The 15652-nt window shown below is 33.7% G+C and overlaps 1 protein-coding gene across 1 annotated transcript in view; it reads right to left on the reverse strand.

The window, feature by feature from the left end:
* The window catches only part of UBE2K (ubiquitin conjugating enzyme E2 K), a 71075-nt gene that overhangs the window by 18345 nt on the left and 37078 nt on the right, over positions 1-15652 (reverse strand). Inside the window, exons 2-3 of the mRNA XM_027055615.2 lie at positions 12073-12166; positions 7759-7817 (exon numbers count right to left, since the gene is read on the reverse strand). Coding sequence (XP_026911416.1) covers positions 7759-7817; positions 12073-12166 — 153 coding nt within the window. The remainder of the gene's footprint in view (positions 1-7758; positions 7818-12072; positions 12167-15652) is intronic.

Here is a 15652-nt window from a genome sequence, read left to right on the forward strand (position 1 = left end):
TTACCTAGCATAATATTCCATGCTATAATAACTACAACATAGACTAAAACCCACTTAGGTAGATGAAGTAATATAAAATCAAAATTAATACAGATAGTAAATGGCAATTTATTTAGTGTCAAGTAGGATGCAGAAGAGGTGTGAAGGACAAAGTAAGTAAAATCAGTGCTTGGAAGCATTTAAGTAGTAAGTAGCTGTAAGATGGCTTCTAATATTTTGCAACATTTTTTTCCCTCAATTTCTTTTTAAAAAAATAATTCAATAAACATTTGGAAGATACGGGCACTGAGGAGACACTAAGGCTTAGTGTTTAACAGATTTATCCAGGGGATGCCTGGATGGCTCAGTCTGTTGAGCATCTGACTTTGTCTCAGGTCTGATCTTACCATTCGTGAGTTCAAGCCCTATGCTGGGCTCTGTGCTGACAGCTCAGAGCCTGGAGCCCACTTCAGATTCTGTGTCTCCCTCTCTCTCTGAGCCTCCCCCACTCGCACTCTCTCTCTCAAAAATAAACATTAAAAATTTTTAAAAATAAAATGAAAAAAAAAAAAAAAGAAAGAAAATTTATCCAAAATCAAACAACTAGCCAGCAATAGAACAACACACACACTTATACAATCTCATTTCAGATTCTGAGTCTCCAATTGCCTATTTGTCTCAGCACTGATGAGTAAGAAACCAACAAAGTGAAAATGCTATCTCTAACAGATCACCATGAAATGAAATGTAGTTCATCGTCTCTTACTTATGAGGTTTTTTCGGGGGGGGGGACCAATTATTATTGGGGGGAGGGGAGGGAACCTATTATTGTTATTATATCTAACATGTTACAATAGTCATCTGAGTCAAAACTCCTTTACACCTAATAGATTAATTACTATAAAAGCCAAGCTTATAGTACTTCCCAAAAATTGACTCATCAATATATGCTTCAAATCTAAGCTATTTATGGAAAGAAGCTAAACAGATAGCTTCCACTTTTCTCCTTGTGGTTCAATTTGTCTATACTACCTGTTACTACTTCCTCACTTAATTACTCACTAACTTATATGCTGGAAAAGCACTTCAACAAAATACCTAAAACTGAGGGGCTCTTTCCATGCCCTGATCCTTTTTTTGTTCTTAAAATTTTATTGCTTTCAAAGATGACATCCACAGAATCACAATCTCATTAAACAAGACCATCATTCTACACTTTGGTTACTAAACAGTCTAATGACTTTACTACCTTCAGTTTTGCTTCCTCAAATCCATTCTCCACACTGAAACCCAAGAGTAACCTTTAAAACATATCTGATTCACTACTCTACTTAAGGCTCTTTAATGACTTCTCATTCCCTTCATGTAAGCCAGCCTTCTGAAACTGAATATATATATTTTTTTAAGATGACATGAGAGATAGGCTAAGGTTGGTTTCAGAAAGTGGGCTTACATGAAGGGAATGAGAAGTCATTAAAGAGCCTTAAGTAATGAATCAGATATGTTTTAAAGATATAAAATAACCAGATGCCATAATTTCCGTAACTCAAGGACATTATAGCATTTTGTGACTTTAAAACAAAAGTTGGTTCAATCTTTTCAACAAGATTGGAAAATTAATTTTAAATTACTGCTGAAGTTGTCAGAATGTTTATGGTGTAGGCAAGTGATCTAAGGTATCTTGCTTTTTAAAGAGTCATCTTCAAACCATGATCTCTATAGACATATGAAGACAAACATGCATATATGCAAGATCAAGGAAATTATTAAACTCTTACTTGTACTATAATCTACAGTTAGAATAAATACTTCTGAATTTAAAAATGATCTAATAAAAAATTTTTCAAGAGGACACTGATTATCCACTAGTATAGATGTAAATAAATGTTCTAGTAGTTTTTTCTGTGGTTTACCACTCTTTCTCCCCTATTCCTCTCTTTGTTATTCTTTATCAACTACCTCCTTTCTCAGATTTTTCATGTCTTTATCTTTCTCAAGCCTTACTATCACCAATGGTATCCACAGGTGTCCCAGAATTTTGTCCTATTATTCTATACACACAATTCAGATCTACTATATTCGTCACTTTCTCCCATAGTGCTAACATCTCTGTTATATATCAACAAAAATGTCAAAAAAACTTGGAGGGGGTGAAGTATAAAAGTAACAATACAATGACACTTACCATGACCTACTTTAGTCATATTTGACCCTGATCACAAAACAATATTAAACGAACTTTAACTAACTTATTGTACAAAAGAAAATACTATTTTATTTTAAATATGCCTGTGCAGATGGGCAGACCCATTAAAAATTATTAGCAATGAGAGGAGCCTGGGTGGCTCAGTCAGTTAAGCATTCAACTTTGGCTCAGGTCATGATCTCATGGCTTGTGAGTTCAAGCCCCATGTTGGGCTCTGTGCTGAGAGCTCAGAGTCTGGAACCTGCTTCAGATTCTGTGTCTCTCTCTGTCCCTTCCCTGCTCATGGTCTCTCTCTCAAAAATAAACATTAAAAAAAATTTTTTTAAAAAGGTTATTAGCAATGGTAATTATACTTAATTTCACATATAAAAACTATGTTTATAATGCCAAGGCGAAAGAGGAAAATTCACAACCTAATCTCCAATACATAATTGGACAAATCATTGAGCTAGAGTTTTCTTAATTTAATGAGTTTTTTCATTATAGTTCACTCCAGAAATAACACTGATTGTATGCATTGAATAAAATTCTTCTTACACTATATTCAGCTGACTCAAAGATATACCTCCGTCTAGAAGCAAACTTTCTGCTCTTCAGGTTAGTAATTTATTGCAGAATAAAAATAAGAAATACTCTGTGACCACTATTAAGCTATCAATCTAAGTTTCTTTTATTTATTTATTTTTAATTTTTTTTTTTTTTAACGTTTATTTATTTTTGAGACAGAGAGACAGAGCATGAACGGGGGAGGGTCAGAGAGAGGGAGACACAGAATCCGAAACAGGCTCCAGGCTCTGAGCTGTCAGCACAGAGCCCGACGCGGGGCTCCAACTCACGGACCGCGAGATCATGACCTGAGCCAAAGTCGGCCGCTTAACTGACTGAGCCAACCAGGCGCTCCTCAATCTAAGTTTCAATCTTGGGCAATTTTACCTGCACAGTAAGAGAATTTAGCCAGCTACTACCTTTGATACTTTTATCTCATGAGGCTTAAAATTAAGCATGAGCCCACAATATTAAACATATGTGAACATAATCCAGCCAGAAATTTACAAATATAACTCCATTCTTTGTTATATTTACCCATCAGTAAAAATTCAAATCAATATGGTACATATCTAGAACACATTTATATGTTCATTAACATTTACTGCGAAAGCTTAATGCCATAAATGAGTACCATATTTAAAATAATACTAAATTATAACTACGATTGACTAGTTGAAGCCAGAGGGAGACACATTTGAATGATTGAAGGAAGACTTTTCTAAATCTTGAAGGTACCCCAATATGCAATGGCTGGAATTAGGACAGTTGTGGTCTGAAGAGCAACATGAACTCTGTTCTTAGATTATGAGTCTCTTTTTTCCATTGTGCTAATAAGAAAAGGACTTATAAAACAGTGATTTCAATGATTAAATAAAATATCAAGTGCCTGAAACAGAGCCAGGGCTACGCAATCACTTTGGAGCTATATAAGACTATAGAGGGCAATAAACACTTCCACTGAGATCACAATTTATCCATTTCAAGTGCACAACTCCATGGTTTTTAGCATATTCACATAGAAACTATGTAACCATCAGCAGTCACTCCCTATTCCTTCACATATTCTCAGTCTTAAGCAACCACCTGTTTTTTGTCTCTATGGATTTGCTTCTTCCAATGTTTCATATAAATGAAATCATACAATGTGTGGCCTTTTGTGTCTGGCTTCTTTCATGTAGCATGATGTTTACAAAGTGCATCTATCTTGTACCACATTATCAGTACTTCATTTATTTTTATAACACAAATAATATCCCATGGCATGAACCTACCACATTTTGTGTATCCATTCAGTTGATGGACATCTATGTCATTTCCACTTTTGGGTCATTATGAATAGTGCTGGTATGAACATTTATGTACAAGTTATGTGGACAGATGTTTTCACTTCTATTGGGTAGATACCTAGAAGTAGAATAAGCTAACCCTGTATTAACCATTTTGACTAAACTATGTACCAAAGCAACTCCAACATTTTACACTCCCTCCAGCAATGAATGAGAATTTCAATTTATACAGGAAATTTAAGTGTAAATGCTGAATTTTCAAATGATGTCACAGAGGGAAGCCAACAGACTGCTTCAAGAAGGGCCTTTTAGAGTGGCAGTCGCTGGTTAATGCTAATATTTACATAATGCTTACTTTGTGTAGGCATAGTTGTTAAGTACTACTATTTCATTAAATCTCAGGTACCATGAATTATTTAATACACCATTAGATTATGTACCCTAAGAAAAAAACTCTGCCAATTAAATTATGACATCACATCCACTGAAAGGTGTATCTTGATGTCAGATGTATCAAATATGTGAAAAAATGTTTGATAGAATTATTGAAATAATTTTCACATGGATTAATTCCTTTAATCTTTATAATCCCAAGGGAGGATTTACAGATGATGAAACTGGGGCACACAGCAGTTAAGACAGTTTGCCTAAAATCATTAAGCCAAGGATGACTGGCTGGCTCACTTGGAACACACCACTCTAGATCTCAGGATTGTGGTTTGATCCCCACGTTGGGCACAGAGATTTCTTAAAATAAATCATAAAGCCAGTTAAATGGCTGAAGTACATCTGAACTTCAGTGAATTGCTCTTGTTCTTGGTGGAGTCATATTTACTGCTTTAGAGATTATGACTCACTCCTTCCTCATTAAGATAAAAAAAAGTGGAGCACACTGGGCCTTATGGGATTTGTGTTCTATTTAACCTCTAGGCCTCAGTTCCCTCATTTATTAGGACTATTATAAACACTGTCGCAGGAAAGGCATATAAAATTTTTGGCACAAACCAAGTGACAGCTGCTACTGCCATTATTTAATGGTAAAAAATATAGTGGTTGAGGGCAGTCTCTTTTGAGGTCTTTTCTTTCTTTCTTCCTCCTTGTTTCCATTAAAAATTTTTTGTAGGCTATGAGGGCAACCTTATCACTAAACGTTTAACATCTGTTTATGGGCACATGGGTGGCTCAGTCAGTTAAGTGGCAGCAGGTCACGATCTCATGGTTTTGGGAGTCTGAGACCCACATCAGGCTCTGCACTGGCAGCGTGGAGCCTGCTTAGGACACTCTCTCTCTCTCTCTGTCTCTCTCTCTCTGTCTCTCTCTCTCTCCCCCTCTGTCTCTGCCCCTCTCCCACTCACCCTGTCTCTCTCTCAAAATAAATAAACTTTAAAAAAAAAGTAAAAAATAAAATCTTCTGTTAAATTTATGGTATTCAACAATTTAAAGTATCCTCAAGTGACTATTCATTCCAATGATTACACTGCAACCTAGATCGAAACCAGTGGAGGGCAACCAGGATGAGGATGAAAATTAAGTCACAGATATAAGGTAAAAACTTAATAATCGTGGCCATCTCTAAGTGCTAATATTGAAAAATGTTTTTTAAAATAATTCAATATGTAATTTTCTCAAATTTCTACAAAAAGCGCAAACTACTTTTATACTAGAAAAAAAAAAAAAGCAAGAAAAAAGAATCAACCAGGCTTAAATGGTAGAAACAACCAAAATGTTCCTTCCTTGATGGTTAAAGAAGTGGCATATATAGGGGCACCTGGGTGGTTCAGACGGTTAAGCATCCAACATCAGCTCAGGTCATGAGCTCTCAGCCAATAGCTCAGAGCTTGGAGATTGCTTTGGATTCTGTGTCTCCCTCCCTCTCTGCCCCTCTCCTGCTTGCACGGTCTCTCTCTCTCTCTCTCAAAAATAAATGAATGTTAAAAAAAAATTTTTTTAACGTAGCATATATGAATGGAATACTATTTAACCTTAAAAAGGAATGAAATTCTGATACATGCTGTATGTAATATGGATGAACCTTGAAGACATTATATGAAGTGAAATTAGATACAAAAGGACAAATATTGTGTGATTCCACTTAACTGAGGTACCTCACATAGTCAAATTCATACAGAAAAAGTAGAACATTGCCTATGGAGCTGTGGGCATGGGGTAAGTAATAGGGAGTTACTGTTTAACAGATTAAGATGAGAAAGTTCTGGAAATGGATGGTAGTGATGACTGCACAACAATGTGACTATATTTAATGCCACTGAATTACACTTAGAAATGGTTAAAATGGGGGGTGCCCAGTTGACTTTCCCACTTTGGCTTAGCTCATGATCTCATAGTTCATGAGTTCGAGCCCCACAATGGGCTCGCTGCTGTAAGCCTGACAATGCAGAGCCTACTTTGGATCCTCTGTCCCCTCTTTGCCTCTCCCCCACTTGCACTCTCTCAAAGGTTAAAAAAAAAAAAAAAAAAAAAAAAAAGACATAAAAAAAATGGTTAAAATGGTAAATTTTATGTGTATTTTATGACAATTAAAAAAAATCAAACTGGTGTTATCAGAAAATAGATGTACATAAGCAACAGAATAATAAACGCTCCAAACTTGGCAGGTGACCCCAACGCATCCTGGAACTTCCATTACCATGTCTTTTCTTAAATGGGAACAACCAATAGGTTGAATAAATTCCAGAACATGATGATTGGGGTCCAGCTGTAAAAGGTTTTAAATGCCCAGCTAAGGAGTTTAGACTTTGGTAACAAAGAAAGAAAAGAAACATCAAAACTGCACTTTAAGAAGATTTACAGCAGTGCAAAGAATGAACAGGAGTGGCAAAGATAGAAAGGTGATTTAATAGGCAAAACAGGAAAAGTAATAAAGTTGAATGCCTAACTAAAGTGATTACAGCAAAAGATTAAAAGGAAGCTGTTCAGGAGCACCTGGGTGGCTCAGCTGGTTAAGCGTCTGACTTCAGCTCAGGTAATGATCTCAGAGTCTGTGAGTTCAAGCCCCACGTCGGGCTCTGTGCTGACAGCTTAGAGCCTGGAGCCTGCTACAAATTCTGTGTCTCCCTCTCTCTCTGCCCCTCCCTTACTCACGCTCTGTCTCTCTGTCGCTCTGTCTCTCTCTCTCTCTCAAAAATAAACATTAAAACAAAATTTTAAATAAAATAAAGGAAGCTGTTTAGTGAAAAAATAAGTTTTAATTCAGTTCCCCTTGTTATACATGACCCAGGGCATTCTGTTTCGTCTTTTAACATTCACCACTTACAATTGTTTGTTCGTAATTTTATTTTCCTGCTAGAATGTGAGCTCCATGAAAGGAAGGACAGTATGTCTTATTTATTGCTATACTGGCACACAGTACTCAAATAACTACTGAATGAATTCAGAATATATTCTTCCCTAAAAAAATACTTCTTCAAGGCAAGTAAGAATTTGTATAAGGGTTCGCTAAATTTGGGAACACTGCCAATTTTTCCAGACCTAGAATTTAAGCCATTGTCAGATGAAACTCCTATTCCTATCTAGAGCCATTACTAGCTGCCTCTGAGTAAGCTTGCTTTCCATTCTAATTCCAGAAGCAAACCATCTGCCATTACCTGAAATCTTGTCCACACTAAATTTACACATACAACTCAAAAAGCTGTAATCTTAGTAAGCACCAAAATATAAATTAAATGGGTAAAAAAAAAAATTTTAGAAGTTCATGCACAAAAAATAGGCTTACAATACCTTAGGGGGATTAAATGGATATGTTTCTGGTATTTTTATTTCTAGCTGATATCTTCCTCCTAAAAAACGGGGAAACAGAAAGTTAAGAATGCTGCTCATGTCAAATTCATGAAGCCAAATACAGTGATACAACATTTCAAAACACGTACTACTTTATATTCAATTACAACAAATTCATTTTAACACTGAAACCCAAAAAGGAAATAATAAAAAAACACTAGTTTTTAAAGGTTATTTAAAGCATATAAAATAGCCATTGTATATAACTATATTAGCTTATCAGTGAATAATAGGACTGGAGATAGATGAATACATTAAATCCACAGACAATCCAATGCTTCATTGGAACAATTAGGTAATACAGGTCCCGTCTCCTTTTGTTTCTTCTAGTCCACATTGAGAAGAGTTGCTAAATAACAAACAATATGGAAGGAATTAAAAAAAAAAAAAAACCAAAACAGTAAGGAGGTATAAAGGCAGAGATGGTACAGAGAAAAAGGACATAAGGTTATGTCATAAACTGAAAAAATCTACTTCTAACTGGTTCTCTCACATGTAGAAATGCCCCAAACTTTTAACTTGTGCCCTAAATTAAAGGCCAACACTTCTTGTTAAAATTTAAAAAATAAAATTCGACAGTAACAGGTAGGCATAAAGACAAAAAGCTATTATCTTCCTCTAAATAGGTATTTAAACACAACAAAAGAGGTAGTTCTAACCAGTAATATATAAACAGAAGGCAACTTTCTGTTTTGAAGTTATCTTGAGCAACTAGCAGCCCAATACATATTTTAAAAAAGTTTATCTAGCTTCCCATTAACTGGGGTAATTCAAGGGGAAGATAATGGTCTCTCAAAAAACCCTGGAGGGGAAGTCTTCCACTAGATGAGAGGGTGAATTTGAATCCTAACTTTAAGGAACCTTCTAATTCTAAGATTTTATGACCCATTAATGTAGAATACTCGTTATTCTAAAACATAGTAAAACTGTGCTACCGAAGTATTTACATATGAAACTATGCGTAGGATTTGCATCAAAATAATCAAGGGATGGATAAGACCAAAGACTGGCCCTGAGTTGATAGTTATTAAAGCTGGATTAGGAGTATATCAAGGATTCATTATACCATTTGTCTTCTGTATGTATCTTAAACTTTCTATAATGAAAGTAAAATAAAACAAAAACTATGCACTAGCATTATTAACTTCAAAATTTCATACATTCCATTCTCAATATATCTTGGATTTTCTCAAATCCACTTCCTCCATTGTTAAGAATAGATGAATGTGGATCTGGGAGAAAAACAAAAGAGCAATTCACTTCGTAACCACTTTCTTCAAGCCCTTTTCTTGCTAATTCTTTTTAATGGAATCCCATAATGACTGATGCATGAGTTGAACTGATGCATGTGCCTGAAATCACAAAGCATATGGCAACAGTGAAATAAACATAAAGGAAAGTAGTCAAAACAAAAGAAACAAACAAGATAGGTAAGAGAAGAGTACCTGAGAAAGTTTTGTGTATATAGATACACCTGTTTATATTTATATTTACAGTTACAAATGATAGCTTCAAATAGAAGTATAATAAATTTGTCCTGATTAATGTGTAGGCTCTTTTTCCTAAGAATCTTACTTTTTCTGATAAATTCTAGATTATGGTCTCTATAACCTTTCATATAAAGTTGTTCCTTCTTGAATGTCCAAAACTCTCTCTTAGGGGCATGAGAGCCCAGATATACTATGTAAATAGTGGACTAGAGTCTCCCAATCCTATTTTTACTCTACATGCCATTTATATGCTCTGTCTTGCCTTATTTTCTGACAACTTTCAACATATAACCACTAACACTAATCATAATATTATTGGATATAAATATATCAGAGTGACAGAACTAAGACAACTTTATAACTACATTATTCATATTAAAAGTTTTCGCTATAAATCATTTCTTCTTTAAGAACAGCTTTAGGTATTAAAACTTTATAATCTTTAAATTTAACTTAATCTAAAAGGAAGACAGGGAAGGGGTAAGGTTTTTAAAATATCAACAACTATTCCATAAATTCACAACTCCTCTTAGGAAAAAAGGCTCAAGAACTAAATTGCTCCTTTGCCACTCAGCTCTTAAGGCAAAAGATGAAAAGAGAGTTAAATAACATGTGCAATACAGTAATTTTTCCATGGGTATTCTACTTTTCAATCTGATTACTTTCTAACACAACATAGTTGCCTCATTAGTTAATGATGATTATAAACGTTTTAACATTCTACATGGAAACATTTGCCTTAGCTATTGAGGTTTAAAAGACAAAACAAAAACTATCAAAAACTATCAACCCTGCAATAAATATTATCAAAATACTCCTCATGTTCATGTCTCAAAAATAGTATCTAAGTTTATGCCCTTGCATATTCAGTGCTTTTCTTCAATAGTTTTATGATAAAAAGAATATAATTTATACAAAAAGCATATTAAAACTAGTCTATCAAAAAACAAACTAAAATACAAACCAACCAGTCTTATCAACATTAATGTCTCACTTAGTGGCAGCAGCAGAAATAAACACTTAAAATATGACCAAACTTGTTTCCAATTAATAAAGAATATGTTTTGTGTATGTGTGTATATATGTACATACATATATATACACACACATATATACATATAACTTATTATTACTACAAATGAGTATTATATCCAATTTCTAAAAATTCATCTACTTTTATTAAGGGTTGCTAAGAGAATAATGAACATTCTACCTATCTAATTTGGTTCAGGAAGTGCCTTGTTTATAAATACCAGTTTGCTGGAAGAGTTCTAGAATGATAATGCTACTGCTGTACTGTCTTTTATCCTAAACAACCTAAAAAATTCAACAATATTTACAATGCCTGCCTTTAAGAAGAAGCTAGTGCATCATTACATACAACATCTACTATTAAGATGAACTTGATTTTTATAAGACAACGAAAGATCTCTTTTCCACCTAATGACTGCCAAAAGGACTAAATGAATAACATCCATGAAAGCATCCAGACAAGGCCTGGCACATAGGAGGCACTCAATAAACGATCTAAAACTAAATGAGGTCAAGAAATGGCAATTATGAACTATAAAACAGAAAATAAAATTTTATCATTTAAGATTTGGTAGAATATGCTAAAGACATCCTAGGGTCTTTAAAAATTTAAATGAAAATTGAAAGATATTCTAGAATATTGAATTTTTCTGATAACTTTTGGTTTTCTGATAACTTCTGGTTAACTATTCATTACAGACTGCCCCAATCAAAATAGACATAACCACCACTTCCAATATTCAGTCAATCTTCATTCATTCGAAAGCAGAAAGTAATTAGCAACATAGGGTTTGAAGTCATAGGCTATTAGGACTCAAATCCCAGATGTGCCATTTAGATGTGTGACCTTAAACAAGTTAAGTTACTTCTCTGAGCTTAAATTTCTTCATCTATGAAACAATGATAACTACTTACCTCATAAGGTTTGTTGCAAGGATTAAATGAGAAAATACATGTAAAGCTCTAAAAATAAGTCAATACATGCTACTACTACAAATTCTGTTATATGATTTCTATTAACCATACATTTGAGTGCCTATTATATGCAAGAACCTTGGTTATGCTGTATAACCCAAATTTATAATAATATTCATTACCGAAGGTTTGCCTAATGAGGAAATAAAAAGCTATAAAGCTTCCTTCTATCTTACCACCCAATTCCACTGTCTAAAGTAGCTACAGACTAAATCTGTGAACACAAAGTTCAGCAAAGTTGCCTCCTTTCTTTTCTATGTGTCTTGAAACGATCACTCAAAGCTTTCCTGAATAAAGAAAATTAAATATTTGGAATACAGCCTGTACGAAGACGAACAAATGAATGAAATGCTAAATGACAAACAGGAGGGAAGCTTTTTTAATAAATATTTTATCAGTCAGAAATTTAAGGCAAAGTTTGTTATAGATACCATATGAAGGATAACTGAGCATCTATAGTCCATGTAAATTAGAGGCTTGACATGCTAGATGTTTTCCCCTGTTAAATTCTAACTATAGAACCTGTAATTTGGCCCTAACTAAATCTATGTTGGGGAAAGAAAAAAATTAGCTAAAATTCAATAAGAAAAATCAGTCTATATAAATACCTAAATTTATTATTTAAATATTCTTGTAATACCCTAAGCCAAATGAAGTTACCTTCCATGTAGTTTAAGGATGCTTAAGATTATTCTGATTTAATGTTTCAGACAAGTTCTAATACACAAAATATTTTGATACAGAAAAAAGTACTTGCCTTCATATGGTGTGTCTGGAGGTCCTGCTATTTCTCCTCTTAATTCTGTAAAATTCTCATCTACAAGATCTACTTTAATTTGATTTTTGCTCGTCTTAAAAATAAACAGAAAATAAATGTTAGTCATATCAGCAAGAAAAAAGCCTATTTTAAAGTATTACCTATAAAAAATTTTGAAGACCCTCTTTCATAAACTTGATTATCTCCTCTAGTAAAAATAATTGCCTGTGCTTTTCTAGGATTTAATTAGCCAGTTTTAAGAATATTTAAAACCAAAAAACTAACAATTTTTCACTTCAATGTTTTTAATGAAATAACACCACTTTGAACAGTACAATGGCTTGTTGACTTTACTGGAATGTTTAGACAAAAATAGCAGACACCTATTTTACATTTGCCAATTTCATGTATGTTCAGTCCAAAGTGATCCATCTATTCATCTGTAGATGAATGCTGTTATACTACAACCCAGGTTACATGGATTCTATCCATATAAACAGAAAATTCAAGGTCACTAAAAGCCATTTAGTGTATAAAGTCTCAATTGAACTAACCACAACTCTAGATGTTTAGGTTAACTGAAATAATATACCATCTACCCAGATGGTGAAAACTCCAAGCATCTAATTTCCCTTTCCATGAAAATTCTTGAAGCATCAATGCCTCACTAGAATCATCTAATGCCTTCTTCAATTTAAGTTGCTTAGTTTTAAACTAAGCTAAACTGCTTAGTTTACTTCAGTGGCAACTACCTACTTTTCAAAAGACTTTTAAATTTATCTATATCTATTTATTTCCCACTTTGTATTTCTCTAAGTCCTTTCACATCTATAGTATCATTTCAATTTCTCAATCCATTCTGAGTCAACGGTGACCTTCAAATGATTCAGAAAACCCTCCAGTGGAATTCACATTCATGTTCAAAAGTACCCATCTGCAAACGAGCTCTCCACTTATATTTTCCAATCTACACTACACTTTACTAGTCTAGGTCTATATTCCTAATATGGCAAATCTCCTTTTCTCAATTGTTAAAAACATAAATCCTTAATACATCAGTTACATTTTCATTTTTTTGGTTAGGACTTCATATTTTGTTACCTAAGTGACACAATATATCTGCTCTTATGGAAAAAGCCTCACAAGATTTCAATAAATTTTTTTATTTCAAACCTACCTTCTTAAACTTGTTAACGGATGAGAATGTAAGAATTACTGTTTTAAGGTCCTTCCTCCCCCAACTTCCAACAGAAAATACCATTTTTACTCTTTTGCTATGCTAAACAGTTTTAATACAGAATGTTAAGTACTGAAAAAAATCTGTAACTTAAAACCCAAATGTTAAAAGATTTCACATGACTCCTAATTAATCTTATCTTTTAATAAGATTTTAAAACTTTATGCATTTTAAAAACATTACAATTAGGTTTATTTAATAACCTTTTAATATTTGGGATCAAAGTATTTCATATTTTTCTGAAATTAATTTTATACCAAAATTAAAAGTAATTATAAACATACCATGGCAAACTCATCCTATGGCCTAAAAAATCATTAACATCCTTGGTATTTGCAGAAGATGAAATGTACAATTTTACCAATGATAAAATACTTCGTCTAGTATGCACAGGAATGAATGTTAAAATGAAAATCAGAGGCGCCATATACACTTTCACTAACCAATTTAAGAAGCCACAAGTAGAACTACGGACTTCCATTTCTCCCCTGACAGTTCTAAGTAAAGTAAGAGTAATTAGATCTTGCACATCATCAATGCTTTCTAAGTTCTTTATAGCTTCCCACAGTACTCCCTTTCCAAAAAGAAGTAAATAGCCCTAAAATGTCAGGATAGTAAAGGACATGATTAAAGTTTTGGGAGGAAAAGAGGAGGTAACAGAAATTAGAAAAGCGGCCTTCTGGATTGCCACCAATTCTTGAGTTAGTAAAATGCTAAATAAGAACTACTAATTTTATTAGTATACCTCTGTCCTATTTCTGTCCTCATTACCCCCAGATTATAATTAGAGGAAAATGGGTCTTTTTTTTCTTTCTTTTCTCTAGAGAAAGTACACTATAAGTGTATGAAAATTTTACTAAATTAGCTAAAAAAAAATACAATCACCATGATTAATCCATTATAAAGAAGCATCCTATATGGTCTAGAGTAAGGTACTTATCTGCAGATAACCAAAGATAAAAAGAAAATGGAAAGTTAAAGATTTTTCACAGCTTATTTTTTCCATCACGTAACAATTACCCTTCGTTACCTCCACAGTTTAATATCCAGTTTATTCCAATATCCAAAATTCTGATCCCAGTGCTCTCAGCAAACTAACTTAAAATCCCACTTAAGACTCAAGTATTGTAAGGAAGATGGAAAATGGTAAAAAATGACAGTATTTTAAAAAGTATGGAAGTCGGACAGATGTGAGTTGAATCCTAGTTCTGCCACTTACTTGTGGCATTAATTCAGCAAAGTCACTTAGTATCTCTCAATTTTATTACTGTAAAATGAGAATACATACCCAATTTAAATGAGAATATTGTGGATAGAAGTGACAGTATCAATTATAAAAACCTTTGCTTTCAAAGCCTTATTTTATAAAATTTATTTCACAGTTGTGTTTCCAGTCTAAGAATGGAAATGTTGTTTCTTAAAATAAATAACAAAACAATGTGTTATTCATTTTAATGACCAGGAATGCTAAGGCTTTTGGATGAAACCCTGAAGAAATGTGTTATCACTGTACTACATTTTTTTGTGAGAACACCTGCAAAACTGCTTTTCTATACCTCCTTCTGCCAACTCAACTAAACACACAGTGGGACCTCTGCTGGTCTTGATTTTTCTGATGTCCCTTTGCTGCTCCAATGCATTTCTAACAGATAAAAGGAAAAGAGATGAATAGAACTACAGTTCCTAGTAAAGATTTTTAAAATAATCTATTAAAATATAACAGAAAATATGCAAAATAGCACATAATGTTGAACGTAATTTAGATGTGGTAAATTAACATTACTGCCAATTTGCAATGGTGCGGACTTAAAGCAGTTTTAATAGATTTCCAAGGCCAAGTCTTTTGGTGAATTGATACCATTATCACAAAATTCTTTCAAATAATTCCTGGGTTCTACTATATGCCAGAAAGAAATATCAAGTGTTAGTGAACTAAGTCCCTGCCCACTTGGAGCTTACATTCTAGTAGGAAAAACTAAAAACAAAGATTTTATCATAAAAGCTCTAAGTACAGGGGCACCTGGGTGACTCAGTTGGTTAAGTGTCTGACTCTTGGTTTTGACTCAGGTCATGTTCTAATGGTTTCATGAGTTCGAGCCCCACATCGGGATCTGTGCTGATGGTGTGGAGCCTGCTTGGGATTCTCTGTCTCACTCTCTGTCTCTCCCCCAGTGACACTATCTCTGCCTCTAAATACATATATACATACATAAACAAGCTCTAAGTACATTATTATTTAACCTGTTTAAACTTACTATGTGACCTTGAGCAAGTTAATTAACCACTCTGTACCTCAGTTTCATCATCTGTCAACTGGGGATTATAAAAGTACCTACTACACAC

This window comes from Acinonyx jubatus, chromosome B1, assembly GCF_027475565.1.
Source record: "Acinonyx jubatus isolate Ajub_Pintada_27869175 chromosome B1, VMU_Ajub_asm_v1.0, whole genome shotgun sequence".
Taxonomy (NCBI): domain Eukaryota; kingdom Metazoa; phylum Chordata; class Mammalia; order Carnivora; family Felidae; genus Acinonyx; species Acinonyx jubatus.